Raw genomic sequence first — 18,232 nt, forward strand, 5'->3', positions numbered from 1 at the left:
GAGTGCACTCCTTATAAGGGTTGGACAATCCTCCTCTCTTAGAGCTAACTTCTGAGGTGTGAGTTAGGTCTAAGCCCTAATTTAACATTCAACCTACTTTTGTTCAATCCATATTTGTCCAATTATGTCTCTTACTCTCTACATCCCTAAAAGTTGACTATTCTATCAAAAATACATTGATCAAATGAGATTTAACCATTGGCAACATTTAAAATTCTGACCTGTAGTTGCAATAAATTTCCCATGCTCTAATGTCCACCAAACTACTATATAACCCATCTCATAGACCATAGTTCTTCAAGACTAAACCAAAGAAAAGAAAAGGCAAGAAAAATCACAAGGCCTAAAAAATGGAAGCTAACAAGAAACAAGGAATACACTTTGTTTTGGTACATGGTGCAGGGCATGGAGGTTGGTGTTGGTACAAGCTAAAACCATTGCTAGAGGATGCAGGCCACAAGGTTACTGCTCTTGACTTAGCAGCCTCTGGCATTGACTTGAGGAAACTAGAGCAACTTCATACACTTCATGATTACACTTTGCCATTGTTGGAATTGATGGAATCTCTTCCACAAGAGGAGAAAGTCATACTAGTGGGGCATAGTCTTGGTGGTATGAATTTGGGACTTGCTATGGAAAAATACCCAAAAAAGATCTATGCTGCTGTTTTCTTGACTGCTTTCATGCCTGATTCTATTCACATCTCCTCCTATGTTTTGAATCAGGTGAGTATAATATACTACTCTTTCTGTCTTAAAAAGATCGATCTAGTTTGATTTAACACAAAGTTTAAGAAAAACAAAAAAGACTTTTCAATATTGTAATTCATTTAATTTTATGATCTTAAATATGTTATGTGGAAAATTAAAATTAAAATATTACCAAAAATGGAAAAATAAGTTTAAGTTATGCCGAACTTGTAGTTTCGTCTAGTCTAGATCTGCCATTGTGCATATATTTTATTAGTTAGGTAAAAGATACAGCTTGACTACAGTTCAATCAATAAATAATTTGAGATATGAATTGTTAGAAATGACAACAGTCAACAATAATTGAAGTAACAGAAAATAGCGTCATTTCAGTTTCTACATATGGGGAAATTACCAATCGATGTAATTGCTGAGTACTTTGTCTCTGGCGCATTTCTCCAACTGTACCTTTCAATTTTTTTGTTGTTTGGAATTTTGGAATTAATAATTTGTTTTCAGTATTTACTCTCTCTTGTTTCATTTTTACTTGTTCAAATTTTATACTCTTCTTAAGAAACAACGATTAATATGAGCATTTTATCACAAAAATATTATTGACTTATAAATCCAATTTGAATGTAAATTTGTGAAGTACAATGAACGGACACCAGCAGAGAATTGGTTAGATACCCAATTTTTACCATATGGTACCCCTGAAGAGCCACTTACATCCATGACTTTTGGTCCCAAATTTTTGGCTTACAAGCTCTACCAGTTAAGCCCTACTGAGGTACTCTTTACTCTATTATTATATACCTCATTTTTTTTTTTCGAAATAGAAGTAATCTTACATTTAAATGATAATGTGGTAGGATCTTGCATTAGGATTATCATTGGTGAGAACAAGTTCTCTGTTTCTGGAAGATTTGTCGAAGGCGAAGTATTTCACAGATGAAGGATATGGATCAGTGAAGAGAGTTTATATAGTGTGTACAGAGGATAAAGGCATATCAAAAGAATTCCAACAATGGCAAATTGACAACATTGGTGTCACTGAAGCAAAGGAAATTAAAGGTGCTGATCATATGGCAATGCTAAGTATGCCAAAAAAACTTTGTGACACTCTCTTGGAGATTGCCGATAAATACAATTGATCCATCTCGACTACATTAATGTGTCCTCGCTCGATCTCATGTTGTTCCGCGTTAAATAATTGATTTGAATAAATAGTTGTTGTTGCTTTCAACGCGGAAAATAATACTCTGTATATATATGATTGTGGTGTGTATTGAAGAGTGTGGTGTGAAAATAAAATTGTATCATGAGTTGACCATTTTGTTTTACAATTTTTATATCTCATTTACAATAATAATTGATGCTTTCTCTAATATGAGCTGTGAAATATAAAAAAGATGTGAGCAGTTAAAATTCACTGAAATGATAGAGAGACGAGAGCATAATACCAAAAGTTTTCTCAACCAAGTAAATCATATTTAACACTATTTCCCTACTCTGTTTTGCCTGCAAAAGTCCTTTTATTCATATGAATGAAAGGTAGATAGCTCATTTAGGACATAGTGACAATCCATTTCAATATGTTTGGTTTGTTGATGAAACACCGGATCCTTTGTTAAATATAGCATCGCTTGATTGTTACCATACACATTGTTGAAATGTATGCGTCCACTGATCTAGATGGGACCAGGTCCTCAGCACAGTTAAAATAACAGAAAATAAACAACGTGCTGAAAGTAAAGATTGCACAACAACTTTACATGGAAACCTCCTTGCTCAAGGGAGTAAAACCACGACCTTGCCTGCCAGGACTTTTAAAAAAAAACTGCTTTCACTAATCTTCTCAAGCAAAAGTAAAAGCAAGTTTACAAACTGAGATTAGCCTACTAATCCCAACTCTAAGCAATACTTCCTATTACTTAGATGAGCCAGAGCAGATACAACACTGCCCACTAAGCTATCACCCCTAGATAACTTAGACTTTGCTAAGCGGATACCACACCGCCCACTAAATCAACTAGCTCCTAGATGACTTAGAATTTGACTAAGCAGCAACCAATGCTGCCCACTAAATCAGTTAGCCTCAACTGATTTAGACTTTTTCAACGAACACAAGCTTGTATACTTGAGAATTTTCAAGATGCAAAAACCTATAAAATGATAGACATAAAACTCAAACTCAACAAAGATGCTTCAGCCCTTTATCAGATCCTTTTGTTGAGTGTAAGTATCGTTCTACCTTGAAGATGGCTTTTTCCTTTTTAAGCTTGTGAGTTTTTTGTTTGCCAAAATCTTTTTTTTTTTTGTGTTTGTTGGAACGAGATAATATATTGAAAGTGAACACAAACTCCTTGAGCCAATCTCATTGGCTGAAGGCCTGCTGTTAGAAAAGTTGTGCACCTGCCGTAGCAGCTTTTCTGACGTATCAGCTTTTCTGACAGCTGTCTTGTCGTCCTTTCACATCACAGTCTTGCATGGACCAGGTCCCTTGCAAACTTCTCTTAGTGAGTTCTTGAGAATACTTGTTGGCTCTCTTCTTTTGAATGAATGAGTAATATTGTTGTATCTTGTTTGTTATATACTATAAATAGTTATTACCAAACGTACAAGCAACCTCTTTACTTATGATTGGTGAAGTACTCTGCAGCTTCACCAACTTTCTGACGCAGACAACTTTTACAGTTGTACAGCACTTTGACAGCTGGACGAGTATTCATACTCTGCAGAGGACCAGGTCCCTGCACTTGTGAAGGCATAAGCTCTTATCAATTTTCCCTTTTTGATGATGACAAACAACCTGCATAACTCCTCACGTGAGTGAACATACATTCATTCAATAACTGGTGTTTTCCCCCTTAATTGGTGTGTCTGCCCTTGTGAGGAGATCATCAAAACATCTAGGAACATAAACACTTGTCACACATTAATTGGATGCTCATGATCCATGCCCAAATTGCTCAAGATACCTTTCAATTATTTTAGTTCACAGACGGTTATAGGCTATAGCCATGACCGGTATTATGATACTCCCGAAGATTAAGAGACCATGAGTTTCTTGAAGGCGAACCCAAAATTTGAAGAGTCTGGGTGCACCAATGTTATCTTATCCCAGGTTAGGGTGAATTCCCTTAGTTTTACCAAACGACCAAATGCAGTTCTATGCCTTGCACTCTTTACTATATTCTTATTTCTCCTAGTTTCTCAAGATATATATATGATTTTTTTTAAGTTAACGGGTGCACGTGCAAACCCAACTATATATGAAAGTCCCCCTCTATCTAGGATATCAAATACATTTTGAAATATAGATACATAGGGAGAGACGTGAACAAAATAGGAAAGAGGTGTGTGTGTGAGAGAGAGTATATTTTAGATAAATGTGAATTCACTTAGATATAGTGTATCTGGACAAATTACACCTTATTTTGCCAAGACACGTGTATCATAGTATCGAAATATAGCACGAATGATAATTTTGAAAACTCATCAAAAATATGTAATTAGACCCTAAATTAGTGAGATTTTTATTTTATAAAAAAAATATTTATTATGTGTCATTTTTTTTTATACTGCACATCAAATTATTTCCCTATAACTTATCAAATCCGAAATAATATACCCAATCCGATGTCGTAATTATTCTTCTTTTTTTTAAAATCCCAGAATATTTCAAACCCCATTTTCCGTACATCCTCTCTTGTTAATTTCGGAGGGTAAATTGTAATATCTTCTAAAATAAAAAATAAATGTTTTTGTTCAATTTGCATTATCAACACCGGTTTTTCAATATGTTTTCTCTTCTCGGTCCCATCAAATTCAGTCCGATAAATTATAGGGGGGAAAATTGATCAAGGTGAGTTTTTTATTTAACCCATGTAATAAATATTTTTTCATAAAACTAAATAAAGAGAAATGTGTTAGTTTCAAGGGTATAAATAATTAATTAAAAAGATGAATGGATGGATATTTTTAGTAAAATAGATAAATGTAGGGTGTATTTAGACTTTTTTTCTAAAGTTAGTGGTGCTTTTGGTCCTTTTTTGAACAACCACTAATAACTTATATGAGTATTTTATCATATTATTCATATTGGTTAATTTTAGTCTTTAAATTTTAAACATAATTTAGAGAATAAATAATTAATGTTAAGAGTAAAATATAAAAAATATTATATCTTTCTCTTGATATAATAAAAAAAACAAATAAAAGTGAATATATATTTTAAGTATAATAGATAGGTAAAAATGGACAGACAAAGTAGTATTTGTTTTAGTTTGAATACATTTTCAAAACTTATAAGAATCCAAATGTAAATTCCATGATAATCAATTACTTCTCTGACTTAAATTATTTATCATTTTTCTCTTTTATATGCCTCTTACCAAGACATTAATTATGAAGAGTTCTTTTTTTATATACTATTTTACTTTTATGTATGTCTTAAATATATATTAATTTCTCTTAATTGTTATTTTATTTTAGTCATGTGTTATTTTCTCGTAGTTGAGATATTTAGAGCGTTCAAAAAATAATTACAAATAAAGATAAAACAGAAAACATATAATTAATTTAAATATTTAAAAGTAATAAATAATTTGAGATATTTAAAAAATATATAGATAGGGAAACTGTTGGAATGCATGCGTCCACGTTTTCTATGGGACCAGGTCCTCAGCACAGTTACAATAACAGAAAATAAACAAAGTGCTGAAAGTAAAGATTGCACAACAACTTTACGTGGAAACCTCCTTGCTCAAGGGAGTAAAACCACGACCTGGCCTACCAGGACTTTTCAAACTTCTTTCACTAATCTTCTCCAAGCAAAAGTAAAAGCAAGTTTACAAACCGAGATTAGCCTACTAATCCCAACTCTAAGCAATACCTCCTATTACTTAGATGAGCCAGAGCAGATACAACACTGCCCACTAAGCTATCACCCTTAGATAACTTAGACTTTGCTAAGCGGATACAACACCGCCCACTATACTAATCCTAACTGATTAATATAGACTTTTAGAGTAAGAACCTAAGTTACCCTTAACCTAGTTCTTACAATGATTCAAACAAGTTTGAAACGTTTCTTTCACAAGTGAAACGGATCTTACAATATCAGAACTATTACAAGCAAACAAAAGCAGCTGGTACAGAAAGCAAATCGCAGCACTTCAATCAAGTCCCTTGCTGTTCTTGAAGCTTGAAAGACTCTCTCTTTGAATGAATGAATAATATTGTTGTGTCTTGTTTGGTATATACCATAAAAAGTTATTACCAAACGTACAAGCAACCTCCTTACTTCTGATTGGTGAAGTACTCTGCAGCTTCACCAACTTTCTGACGCAGACAGCTTTTACAGCTGTACCGCACTTTAACAGCTGGACGAGTATTCATACTTTGCAGAGGACCAGGTCCCTGCACTTGTGAGGAGATCATCAAAACACCAAAAGGCATAAGCTCTTATCAGAAACTGCACCTTAATACTCTAACGTGTTGCTATTGAGCACATCTTTGGCATGTTCATTCAAATTTCAATGCAAGATGACTGAAATTTCGAAAACACTCAAAATTGTGTTTTTCACCTTTTCCATTTTCATTTTCATATTTTATCCTAAATTTTTATTTTTACACACTTTTTCCATTCTCATTTTCACTATTATTATTTCATATTTCATCCTAAATTTTATTTTTGTAAAAATGACTCCATTTAAATTAAGTATTTCATGTTTAAATATTTCAATTCATCTTTTTATAGAAAAGGTACATACAAACAACTAAATATTGTTTGTAAAAATTATAATGAAACTTAATTTTATTTTTATCTTCAGCTTCAAAGATTTCAAATAAAGTGAAAAATTATTTGTATTAGTATGTACTTTTTTAAAAAAATTAAAAGTATATTCGTATGTACTAACTTGTATATGAATCTAATCTACGACATTATTTGACTATATCTATTTTGAGATATTACTTTTTTTTAGTAGATTTGACCGTATATGTTTCAATCTTTTAGGTAAATCAATCAAGTTAAGTGATTTTGCTAGCTTTTATAAATTTGGTGGGGTTGGGGATTTATTGGGGAGGGGTGTTTAAACTATATTTAGAAAAGGAAAAAGAGACAAATTTATATTAACCCCCCTCACACACACAACTTTTCGATTTAAAGTGAATATATTCCTCATTAACAAATGATGTATATATACTCTTGTCATCTATTAAATACTACATATTTACTTCTTCTTTTTTCATTAAAACTCCATTGGAATATTCAGTCTCTGAATGCAAGGGAAATACCGGAGATAAGATCAGAAAAGAGCCAATCAAAGCGAAATTAACATAAGAAATAAATCAATTAATAGTCACATATAAATACTAACCTATTACTAAAAAAAGCCTAACCAGAATCAATCCAAATTGACCAAATATAGAAAAATATATGAGAAAAAACAAAGAAATTTTATGGAGAAATTAGTTTAAAATAAGGTATGAAATGTAAATACTGAAACGGAAAAACAAGGGAAAAAGATAAAAAAAAAAAAAGTATATCAAAATGTCCTTTTATGTATGGTCTTAAACAAGCAATATTGAAATCAGAATTAAAAAGTTATCAAAAACAATAAAGAAAAAAGATATTCTTTTATAAGCAAACTAAAAAAATAAAATAAAACAAAGTGAAATACTATAGAGCAATGGCAGATAATGATTTAATCAATAATGAGATTATGATTGAAGCAACGATTTACTAATGAAGAGTAATAAGTACAATTTTGTCGATATCTATGTAGGAAAGTTAATGGGGGCAGAGCAGCTGGAAAGGTTACATTATTTGTGGGGTAGGGCAGATTAGAGCTTTTATGAGTGTCCGGCGGGCGGAGCAGATTCAAATATATTTTTTTAAAATTGACGTCGAGCTGAGGAAGTTGCGAGTTTGGGATAACAAATATAATTTCGCAGTTTCACATCTATTTTTGTACGAGTTTTGCACCTATTTGGGATTTTCTTTTTTCTTCAGTGAAAAAACTGTTTTAACGGCCCGAAAATTAGAAAGAAATAAAAAAAGAAAAAGCTATTGACATATTTTGTTTCTTTTTCACTATTGCAATCAATATTATGTTTAAAACGGTATTAACATATTAATTTTAACGCTTAAGCAAAAAAATTAAGCAGTTTCAAATTATTTTTAATTATTATTTCTAGTATTTGAAATTTTTCACAATTTTGCCATCCATATATTTGTTGATGATTATCAAGTGTTGCCGTGTTGGGACTTGGGAGTATACGTTATTATTTGGCTAATTCTTTTCCAAATTGCTTTGACGAAGCCACTTGTTTTTGCCATCAAAATCTTTGAAACTAATTAAATGTTGCCAACAAGCACAAAATCTCCTAGTCTGTTTGTACAAATTATTAGGAGATCAAAAGTAATTTTTTATAAGAAAAATGTGCTTATTTCAAAAAAATAATAAAAATTGATGAAGTTTTTAGGAGAAAATAGGTGTTTCTGATGAATAGGAAAAGCTGTATTTTATACACTTAAAAAATTATTAGTAGTTTTTTTTTGAAAAATACTTTTTTTTAAAATTGACAAAACACTAATTATTGCTCTAAAATATTTTTAAAATTTATTATTAAAACACAAATTATTTCTCGTAAAAAATATTTAACTTTTCAAGTAAAGCTAATTTCTAAAATATATTCAGACAAGTTATTATCATTTTGTCAATTAAATCCGAATTCTTCAACGTCTGTTTCAGTTCCATAAAAAGTTGCCTGTTCTATTAAAGGCACACGATCGTTGAGATTTAGTAGGATGTACATATAATGCCTAACTATCTTATTTCTCCTCCATTTCATATTAATTGTTAATATTTTTTAAAATATTCACCTTAACTATTTATTATTTTTAAAAATAGATTAACTACTTTATCTCATTTATTCTTAGAATTAAATATTTTTGAAATAAAATTAGTCAAGTCATATTCTTAAATAAAATATATTCCTAGAGCTTGAACTAATTTTTTTAGTAATTAAGAATAGAGAGTTACGTGACATTCTGTTACAAGTCACAACCTTTAATAATTGTGTTTCCTTTGAAAGGACCACTACTTTACCTAAAGATAATATCCAAACTAGTTTGCACCTACTCTATTAATCAATGTTACCTTTTTATGAAATAATTTATAATTATATACATATTTATAATTTATTTTAAATCATGATTTTTTTAAATTTTAATTCCGAGTCCAATAAAAAATATATTTTATTATATAAATTAAAACGAAGGAAATTAAATATTATCATCACATTAATTGAATAGATAGATTACCATTCATAAGCTATCAAGGTAACTTGTTGCTATCATATCTCGAGTGATTTTGCCTAAAGGTTTAGGTAGTACAAAGGACCATCTCTTGTTTTATCACGTGCAAATATTTTTTTCTCATTTTGAATTAATGATTAAGATTTTTTTTTTAATCATTATTGAATCAAGGGAAAAGGGTTAAAAATGCCCTTTAACGTATCTCAAATGGTTAAAAAATAATTAGCTCCTTAAAGAATATGGAATAAACGGTTACCAAATCATTAATTCAAGGGAAAAGGGTTAAAAATATCCTTAATGTATCTCAAATGGTTCAAAAATGCCCTCCTTCCATCTTTTGGTTTAAAAATGCCCTCAACATTTTCTTAAGGTTTAAAATTACCCTTTATTAACAACCCACTAACATAATAAATGATGACTCATTTAATTAGCCAAGTGACTTTATCTTATTGGTCCACTTAATTTTTAAAATCTAGCCGAACGACCTGACCCATCTGTGCTACAAAAACTTAAACCCACCCAAGAATCCATTTTCATATTAACCTATCTTATCTTTGAGCTCCATTTTAGGACGACTCTCAACCTCTTTTGTAGCATCCGACGATGGCAATTGAGGGTTGCAAATCACAACACCTCTAGTTATGTTCTTTAGATAATACTCTTTTGTTTCTTCAATCTTTTACATAGTTGATTCCATTACTCTGCAACTTAGGTAATGTTTTGCTTTTTTAGGAGTTTGATTAGGAGTTTGTAAAGGTGGGTTTACAGCAGAATCTTGATATTGATCAGTTTCAGCTTTCTGTTGGAATTATGAGATGTTTTTGCTTGAGAATTGTTGAAATTCAGGTCAATTATTGACTTTTGATGAGCTTTTCTGCTCTGGGTCGGTTTGTTCCTAAGCTTTCAAGGCATTTTCTGAAGATATGTAGGGGAATTCTATTAAAGATGTCTATAAATTGCAAATTGTTGGGCACGAATTAGAGCTTCTCTTCAAGTTTTAGGCTGAAGAAGGCCAGAGTCTTTGCTAGGACCAAATTGTGGGTTGCAAATGAAGCTTTTGTTTTTATGGCTCATTTTCTTTGGAATTGGATTTTTTGGTTGGTCATTAGCTTAAATGGTGGTGTTTATAGTTGGAAGCAGGAGGCTTCAGAACCAAAGGAAGATAAATCTTATTTTCTTCTTGAACGTTTCAATGTCAGCAAGGAACAAATTCAAGATTTAGCTAACCTTATTCTTTGTAGTTCTTCCTTCCTTTTCTTCTTGAAATTAACTGAGAAATGGAAAAAGAAGACAAACTGAAGGAGGTAGGAAGAAAGAAGAGAGTTAGAACAAATGGGAACAAAAGATCCAAAATTAATCGGTCATATCGGATCAGATTTGAAATGGATTTCTAGACTAAGTGGGTCATATATTTTGAAATAGGTAAAGAAAATCCATGTCACAATTGCGATGTCATTGTTCTGTTAATAAAGGGCAATTTTAAACCTTAAAAAAACGTTGAGGGCATTTTTAAACCAAAAGATGGAAGAAGGACATTTTTGAACCATTTGAGATACATTAAGGATATTTTTAACCCTTTTCCCTTGAATTAATGATTTGGTAACCGTTTATTCCATATTCTTTAAGGAGCTAATCGATAACTCGATAAAAGTTAACTAAATCATAATTTTACTCTTTAGATATATAAAGCTACCCAACGAAATAAACGCTTAGTTTAGGGATGACAATTGAATGAGTTGTACTAAATTTGGATGGATCATAATGAATCAAGACAATAAATGAATCAAGATCCAATTCAACCCAAATTTACTTGAATTAAAACGGGTCAGGTAATGAGTATCATAAAATGAATCAAGACCCAATCCAATTCATTTTTTACCAAGTTTTATTTATTCTTTAAACTATTTAGTACATAATAAAATTAATATTATTTATTTATTATGACTATATAAAATATTAAAACTAAGATAATATTTCTCATTAATCAATTTGAATTACATATCAGCTTCTGTTCAAACTAAAATACATTGGACGAATTGAACAGATTAAGTTTGATTCCGATTCCGCAAACACCATCCGTATCTTCGCCAAATTATAACATGCTGTGCTGTCCCACCAAATTGATCAATGAGATTACACTATTGGCCACGTGTAAAATTCTAGCGGGTAGTTGCAACAAATTTCCCATGCTGTGATGTCCACCATACCACTATATAACTTACCAAAGAAAAGTAAAAAACAAAAACTGATAAGGCCTAAAAATGGAGGTTATGAAGAAACATTTTGTTTTAGTACATGGAGCATGCCATGGAGGTTGGTGTTGGTACAAACTAAAGCCCCTGCTAGAGGCTGCAGGCCATAAGGTCACAACCTTTGACTTGGCAGCCTCTGGCATTGATTTGAGAAAAATAGAGCAACTTCACACACTTCATGATTACACTTTGCCATTGATGGAATTGATGGAATCTCTTCCACAAGAGGAGAAAGTCATACTAGTAGGACATAGTCTTGGTGGTATGAATTTAGGACTTGCTATGGAAAAATACCCACAAAAGATCTATGTTGCTGTTTTCTTAGCTGCCTTCATGCCTGATTCTGTTCATATCTCCTCCTATGTTTTGGATCAGGTGAGTATAATATATACTTTTTGATTGTTTTACTTATAAATCCAATTTTAATGTAATTTTTTGAAGTACTATGAACAAACTCCAGAGGAAAATTGGTTAGATACCCAATTTTTACCATATGGTTCCCCTGAAGAGCAACTTACATCCATGACTTTTGGCCCCAAATATTTGGCTAACAAGCTCTACCAGTTATCCTCTCCTGAGGTAATCTTTTACTCTTTATTTATTCACATTATATTCAAAGATCATTGTTTATTTATTTCGTTTCGAAATAAAAGCAACCTTACATGTGGTAGGATCTTGCACTAGCATTATCATTGGTGAGACCAAGCTCTCTGTTTCGAGAAGATTTGTCGAAGGCGAAGTATTTTACAGATGAAGGGTATGGATCAGTGAAGAGAGTTTATATAATGTGTACAGAGGACAAAGGCATACCAGAAGAATTTGGACGATGGCAAATTGACAACAGTGGCGTTACTGAAGCAAAGGAAATTAAAGGTGCTGATCATATGTCAATGCTAAGTATGCCTAAAGAACTTTGTGACGCTCTCTTGGAGATTGCTCATAAATACAATTGATCCATCTTCTACTCATTTGAATAATTAGTTGTTATAATTATATGATTGTGCTGTGTTTTATGTATTGAAGAATAATTAAACTGTGTCAATTCTTATAATGACTATTTCCTGTTACAACTTTTCTGTCTTATGTCCTCTCATTGTTGCTTTCTCAACCAAGTATTTCGTGTTTGATATTTACTCTGTTTTGCCTGCATAACTATAGTTGATAATAGAAAGTATAAAATTATTTGTTCACAATCTAAGATGGAAATTGAACAAGTCATATGTCTTATGTCTGCTCATTGTTACAAACCATCAAGAACTTTCATCATTTGTTAGTGACAGAGCTCTAAGATGTGAGACAACATACAATTTCTCTAGTATATTATTAGGTACACATGTTATTTTCTTCTTCTCTTTAATTCAGATTCGTAATTATTAGCTTCCGATCCGCATTACACTTTATTATTTTGATTCAACAAAATTTGTATGTGATATCGATATTAAAAAAGTGAACGAATGAATAAATCAAGATAACACCATCATATATAATTTAGATAAACATAATTAAAGCATTATATTAGAATTCTTCTTGATGAGTTTTCATTTATTGAAATAATATCCATAATAGATTCATTTAAAATATTATGACAAATATTATTAAATATATACTCCCTTTATTTCAATGGTCAAATATTTGAGTTTCCAGATTAAGTGAACATAATCACCCCAGCCCACCAAATTACTAATCTTTGTGTCCTTGTGTCACAAAGAAAAAAAACACACGAGGCCAAAAAATGGAGGTTATGAAGAAACAGTTTGTTTTGGTACATGGTGCGTGCCATGGAAGTTGGTGTTGGTACAAGCTAAAGCCATTGCTAGAGGCTGCTGGCCACAAGGTCACTGCCGTTGACATGGCAGCCTCTGGCATTGATTTGAGAAAAATAGAGGAACTTCGCACGCTTGATGACTATACCGTGCCATTGACGGAGTTTATGGAATCCCTTCCACAAGAGGAGAAGGTCATACTAATGGGGCATAGTTATGGTGGTATGAATTTGGGACTTGCTATGGAAAAATACCCACAAAAGATCTATGCTGCTGTTTTCTTGACTGCTCTTATGCCTGATTCTGTTCACATGTCCTCCTATGTTTTGGATCAGGTGAATATAATTCATATTTATGTTGTTTGTGAATGATTATTTTATTTATACAAACTCAATTTTAATGTTCAGTACTTTGAGAGGACGCCAACAAAGAACTGGTTTGACACCCAATTTGTATCATACGGTTCCCCTGAAGACCCTCTGACATTCATATTTTTGGACCCCAAATTGTTGGCTCACCGATTTTATCAGTTATGCTCTCATGAGATAAGCTTTATTTAGAAACAAGTATTTATGTTGTCTGGTGAATGGAATGACATATACTAAAGCAATATTATTTGGTAGGATGTTGCATTAGCATCGTCATTGATAAGGCCAAGCTCTCTGTTTATCGAAGATCTATCAAAGGCGAAGTATTTCACAGACGAAGGTTATGGATCAGTGAAGAAAGTTTATATAATCTGCACTGAGGATAAAGTCTTACCAAAAGAATTCCAGCAAAGGCTAATTGATAACATTGGAACCGTCACGGAAGCAAAGGAGATTAAAGGTGCTGATCATATGGCAATGCTATGTATGCCCAAACAACTTTGTGACACTCTCTTGGAGATTGCCTATAAATACAATTGATCCATCTCAACATCTTCTACTCATTTGAACAATTAGTTGTTGTTGCTTTCAACTGGAAAAAACATATGATTGTGTTCGTGCTGAAGTATTTTCCGTAAGATTTTCAACAAAATGTTTTAGACTTGTTTGACAAAACTATATTCTCTTAACTGTTAAATGTATTTATAGTCTCAATCCTCATATAACTATCATGATAGGTATATATTAATTATCATTTTGATTTATTAAAATGTGAGATCTTGAGACGAATGAATATGTCTGGTAGATTGTATGATCCTAATATATATTTGTGAAATAATAAGTTAATTGATGGGATCCATGTCTTGATATAAAGATTGCATGATATGCTTTTTCGAGAAGCTTATAAATTTTCATTGTGTCAAACCTTACAAATGAATTTCATGAACCCAACACATTGTATAAGTAGAGTTTTAAAGAAATTAATCATTGAATTAAATTTGTCAGTATTTTGATTTATTGATTAGTATATGCAATCTTAATATGTAGAATTACATAAGTGTTTATGGGGAATTTTGAAATATAAATGGAGGAATGCAATTATGACTTTCTAGTGGAATGATTTGTAATTTATCAAGAATAATTCATAATTCAAATTAGTGGTTTTGACCTTTACACTATTTTTTTGTTTTTAAAGTGTTTGGATAACTCAAAAAGTGTATTCTAAGGCTGAAAAAGTATCAAATAAGCTAAAAGTAAAAAATTGAATGTCCCTAACTTATAACTTCTAGCTTTTGACTTATAAGTCACCTTAAAGAAAGCTCATTCAGACACCCCCTTAAAGCTTATTCTACTTCAAAAAAGTATTAACGTGCCAACATTGGTGTTAATTATTGTTATAGACTACCCTCTTTTAGTGTAGTTCAAATATAAAATATTTAGCAATACTTATTCAGTTTATATCATCGCTTTCAAAGAGTGTTGTTTTGTTAATCCTAGAAACAACTTTTCATAAATGTTCTTAAAAAGTTTCTTATAAGATTTACTCCCATTGTTATTTCTCTAATGAAATACCCCCTATTCAGGAAAGGCAAAGGAGACCTACAAAAAAGTTTTACCCCAACCTTGAAGGGTTGTGACTTTTCTATAGGATTGCGACTTTTTAGGACGAGTTGTGACTTTTCTGAAGAGCTATGACTTTTCCGATGAGTTGTGAGTTTTCTAAAAGGTTGTGATATTTTTTTTGATAAGGCACAATAAGTAGTTTTTCATACACTACCCTTTGTTGTCTATAAAAAGAGGGGCTTCCTTACAATTTTAAACTATATTTTAAAAAAAAATATTCACCTATATACCCTTAAAAGGAGAAGAACCTACACCAGAAACATTATTTATTTGTGAAGATGCTATTAATTTAATTAATAATTGTTATATTAAAATTGGATTAATAGATCGATAACGATCTTTCCTAATTTAATATAATTAAGTTAATTTGAACATCAACTCAAATTTTCTCCATCTTTTTAGCCTCCTAAATTTATATTTTTCAAAAAAACATTCCCAAAAAAAGACAAAAGGCAAATACAATTGCTAATGAAATATATTTTAGGAAGGTAATGTGTACGTATAGACTTTACCCTTAAAAGGAGAAAGAACCTATACCAAGAGTTCTTTCATTCACAAAGAACAAATTGCTTACTAAGTGAACATTCACTTGGAAGCATCAGTAATATACATGTTTAAGTTATACGAAAATCTATAATATTTTTCTACTTTACCCTTAAAGTAGGTAAGGCCTGTGTATTATTATTCATCGCATAAAAAATCTTTGCATCATAAACCTCACATAACTAGCATGTGAACCAAATAACCTCGTAGCATAAATAATTGGAAACAAATTTATAACAGCAGCAACAGCATTCTCAAAGTAAGGTTGGGGAGGATAGAGTGTACACGGACCTTATCCGGTTATCCCTATCTCAAAGGTAGAGAGGCTAATTCCAATAGACCCTTGGTAGATACAAATTTATAAGCATAACCAAAATCAGATTCCAAGTACCTTGAAGCAAGATAGAGGGGAAAAAAGGACATGAAGCATTGTAAAATTTTGATAAAAATACTTATTTACTTGTGCTATGGAACTAGCAACTCTAAGTTTTTACAAATGACTTGAGATGTTATTGAGTATATATAAGTACATATTAGCATCCTGCTACTGAAAAAACTAATCTTAAATACAATTACATTAACCAAAAAGGTAAAGAAAAACCACATTCCCTTGCCAAAAACTCCCTCTCTTACAACACCATTCTTTTAGAAACGCGTTTTCCACATGTACAACGATGATCCTGAGTGTAAGAATGTATCGCAGAAAACTTCAATCTCAGAGTTGGTCATCGTATCGATATCTCAATGAAACTACTAGTCGTAATCTAGTCATCAGGCTCAGCTGAAAAGTCAGGCTCTTCAGGTTTCTGTAACTTAGGCAATCTTACATCTTTAAGCTTTTGAGCTCCTCTTCTTGTGTTAGCAGCAAATCTTGAAGCCAATATTGTGACTCCGAGGTGTGATATTCTCGGGGACGGATTTGAGCTAGCGTTACCTTGATCATGTTCCTCATTTTGCTCTGTTTCATCGACCGTACTCTCATCCAGAGAAAATGATTCCAGTGCTGCAAGATCTTTTGCCATTGTTCTCCGCTTGTGTCGTCTCCATGCAGCCTGAATGAAACAGGCTGCCCATGTGCGCCAATGGTGAGAGTAGAACCGGAATGTATGCTGGAGCTTCTTGCTATGAAGGCGTCTAAATTGGTTGGCAACAAACTTGAGATCTTCAGCTCTCAATGCGAATGCTTCTACTTCAACAAGCGCCTTGACTGTTCTGGTCGAAGAAGGCAAGTTGATCGTTGATTTCGGAAGCAAAGCCCAAGCGAGTAGCTCCTCTCCACAAAAATCTCCAGGCCTCAATGTAATGCAATTGAAGAAACCAGTCCGACCACCATTCGTTGTAGAACTCTCGAGCCTACCTCTGATGATAAACAACATTTCTGCGACTGGATCTCCTTCACGGACAATATAAGTGCCTTCTGTGCTTAAGGACGAGACTAGACGTTCACATATTGCATCAAGTAATTGATCATCCATTTGGGAGAAAAATGGAACCTAAAAGTAAAAAGGTATTAAGGTCAAAAATTGAATCATAGAACTTGTTTGCTTTCTTCCTTTTCCGCCTAGGACTCGTCTTCTTTTATTTTATTTCTTATTAATCTTGGATTGCTACTTTGGACACACTTTTCCTATTTTATATCTGAATAGGTGAACTCTTCCCACCTTTTTAATTTAAGTCTAGTCTGTGTTATGTTACCTTGGTTTACATATAAAATGGCTATATTTTCACTTCTTTTGAAGCCATAATAAATGAGATGAGCATTAATCTTACTGTGCCAGGCTCGAGGAGCTTACTTATCCATATAATGCCTTATGAAGCTTGTACACTTAATCCTCCATTCCTGGAACATAAAAGCCTCTCCTTCTCCATCATTCATTCAAAAAAAAATCTCCTTCTCCGACTGTCCATTTAAGAATGACAATTTCACATCCAGATGATACAAGTTCCAATTTGATTGAGCTGACAAAGTAAATAGACATATTGTATTATGTCGTGCAACATGGGCAAATATGGTTCCATAATCCACACCTGCAATTTTCTTGTAACTTTCCACAACAAGCCTTGCTTTGTATTTTTAGACTGAGCTATCTGGATTAAATTTGGTTCTATAAACACACTTCACCCTATTACCTTTCTGTTAGGAAATTATGATTTCTCTTATTTTGTAGTAGACAAGTCTTTTGATTTAAAATGAGTAATGGTTAGTGAGCCTCATATGTGCATAGTTTAGTGTGAGATATTTTGCTTATTATGTGACTGTAATTCTCTTACTTAATTTATCTATAGACCTTATGTAATGAAACATTTAGAGAATTATATAGAACTCAAGAGAAAAGACATAAAAGCACAACTGAACTTGTTTCGAATTTTCAAAAAGACACCTTAACTTTGAGGATGTCCTATCACCCCACAAAAGAAATGAATATTTTTGTAAAAGGACCATTTTGACCCATTTTCTCATTATGTTTGTGAACACGCACATGATGCGCGTGAAGGTCCATTTTTAATGCCAAAAACCAATTAAAAACTGCCACATTTAAGTTATTTTCTTTATTAATTATTTACTCCATTCAAATTCATCATCTTCCCCAACAAAAGAGTCATAGGTACTCTATGATGAACTGATGAAATCAACTCAATAAGGTAGGAATTCGTTTTAATTTCC

The 18,232-nt window shown here is 32.2% G+C and overlaps 4 protein-coding genes across 5 annotated transcripts; 3 read left to right on the plus strand and 1 right to left on the minus strand.

The window, feature by feature from the left end:
* Positions 1-299: 299 nt before the first annotated feature.
* On the plus strand, positions 300-2,035 carry LOC102599105 (salicylic acid-binding protein 2-like). The gene is made up of 3 exons (XM_006360180.2): positions 300-725; positions 1,342-1,479; positions 1,562-2,035. The coding sequence occupies exons 1-3, from the start codon at positions 351-353 to the stop codon at positions 1,841-1,843; spliced, it is 795 nt and encodes a 264-aa protein (XP_006360242.1). The 5' UTR covers positions 300-350; the 3' UTR covers positions 1,844-2,035.
* LOC102598772 (salicylic acid-binding protein 2-like) lies at positions 336-12,353 on the plus strand. Of its 2 annotated transcripts, XM_015314745.1 has the most exons (4): positions 336-374; positions 11,295-11,645; positions 11,712-11,849; positions 11,942-12,353. In XM_015314745.1, the coding sequence occupies exons 1-4, from the start codon at positions 351-353 to the stop codon at positions 12,221-12,223; spliced, it is 795 nt and encodes a 264-aa protein (XP_015170231.1). In that variant the 5' UTR covers positions 336-350; the 3' UTR covers positions 12,224-12,353. The 2 variants fall into 2 exon arrangements, with proteins under 2 accessions (XP_015170231.1, XP_006360241.1); XM_006360179.2 differs by lacking the exon at positions 336-374 and having other exon boundaries at positions 11,265-11,645.
* Positions 12,354-12,887: 534 nt separating this feature from the next.
* Positions 12,888-14,050, plus strand: LOC102599428 (salicylic acid-binding protein 2-like). The gene is made up of 3 exons (XM_006360181.2): positions 12,888-13,368; positions 13,441-13,578; positions 13,657-14,050. The coding sequence occupies exons 1-3, from the start codon at positions 13,003-13,005 to the stop codon at positions 13,939-13,941; spliced, it is 789 nt and encodes a 262-aa protein (XP_006360243.1). The 5' UTR covers positions 12,888-13,002; the 3' UTR covers positions 13,942-14,050.
* Positions 14,051-16,007: 1,957 nt separating this feature from the next.
* On the minus strand, positions 16,008-17,056 carry LOC102603787 (probable cyclic nucleotide-gated ion channel 17). Its single transcript, XM_006360189.2, has one exon. The coding sequence runs from the start codon at positions 17,040-17,042 to the stop codon at positions 16,332-16,334; it is 711 nt and encodes a 236-aa protein (XP_006360251.2). The 5' UTR covers positions 17,043-17,056; the 3' UTR covers positions 16,008-16,331.
* Positions 17,057-18,232: the final 1,176 nt, after the last annotated feature.

Source organism: Solanum tuberosum, unplaced genomic scaffold, assembly GCF_000226075.1.
Source record: "Solanum tuberosum cultivar DM 1-3 516 R44 unplaced genomic scaffold, SolTub_3.0 scf00316, whole genome shotgun sequence".
NCBI lineage: Eukaryota > Viridiplantae > Streptophyta > Magnoliopsida > Solanales > Solanaceae > Solanum > Solanum tuberosum.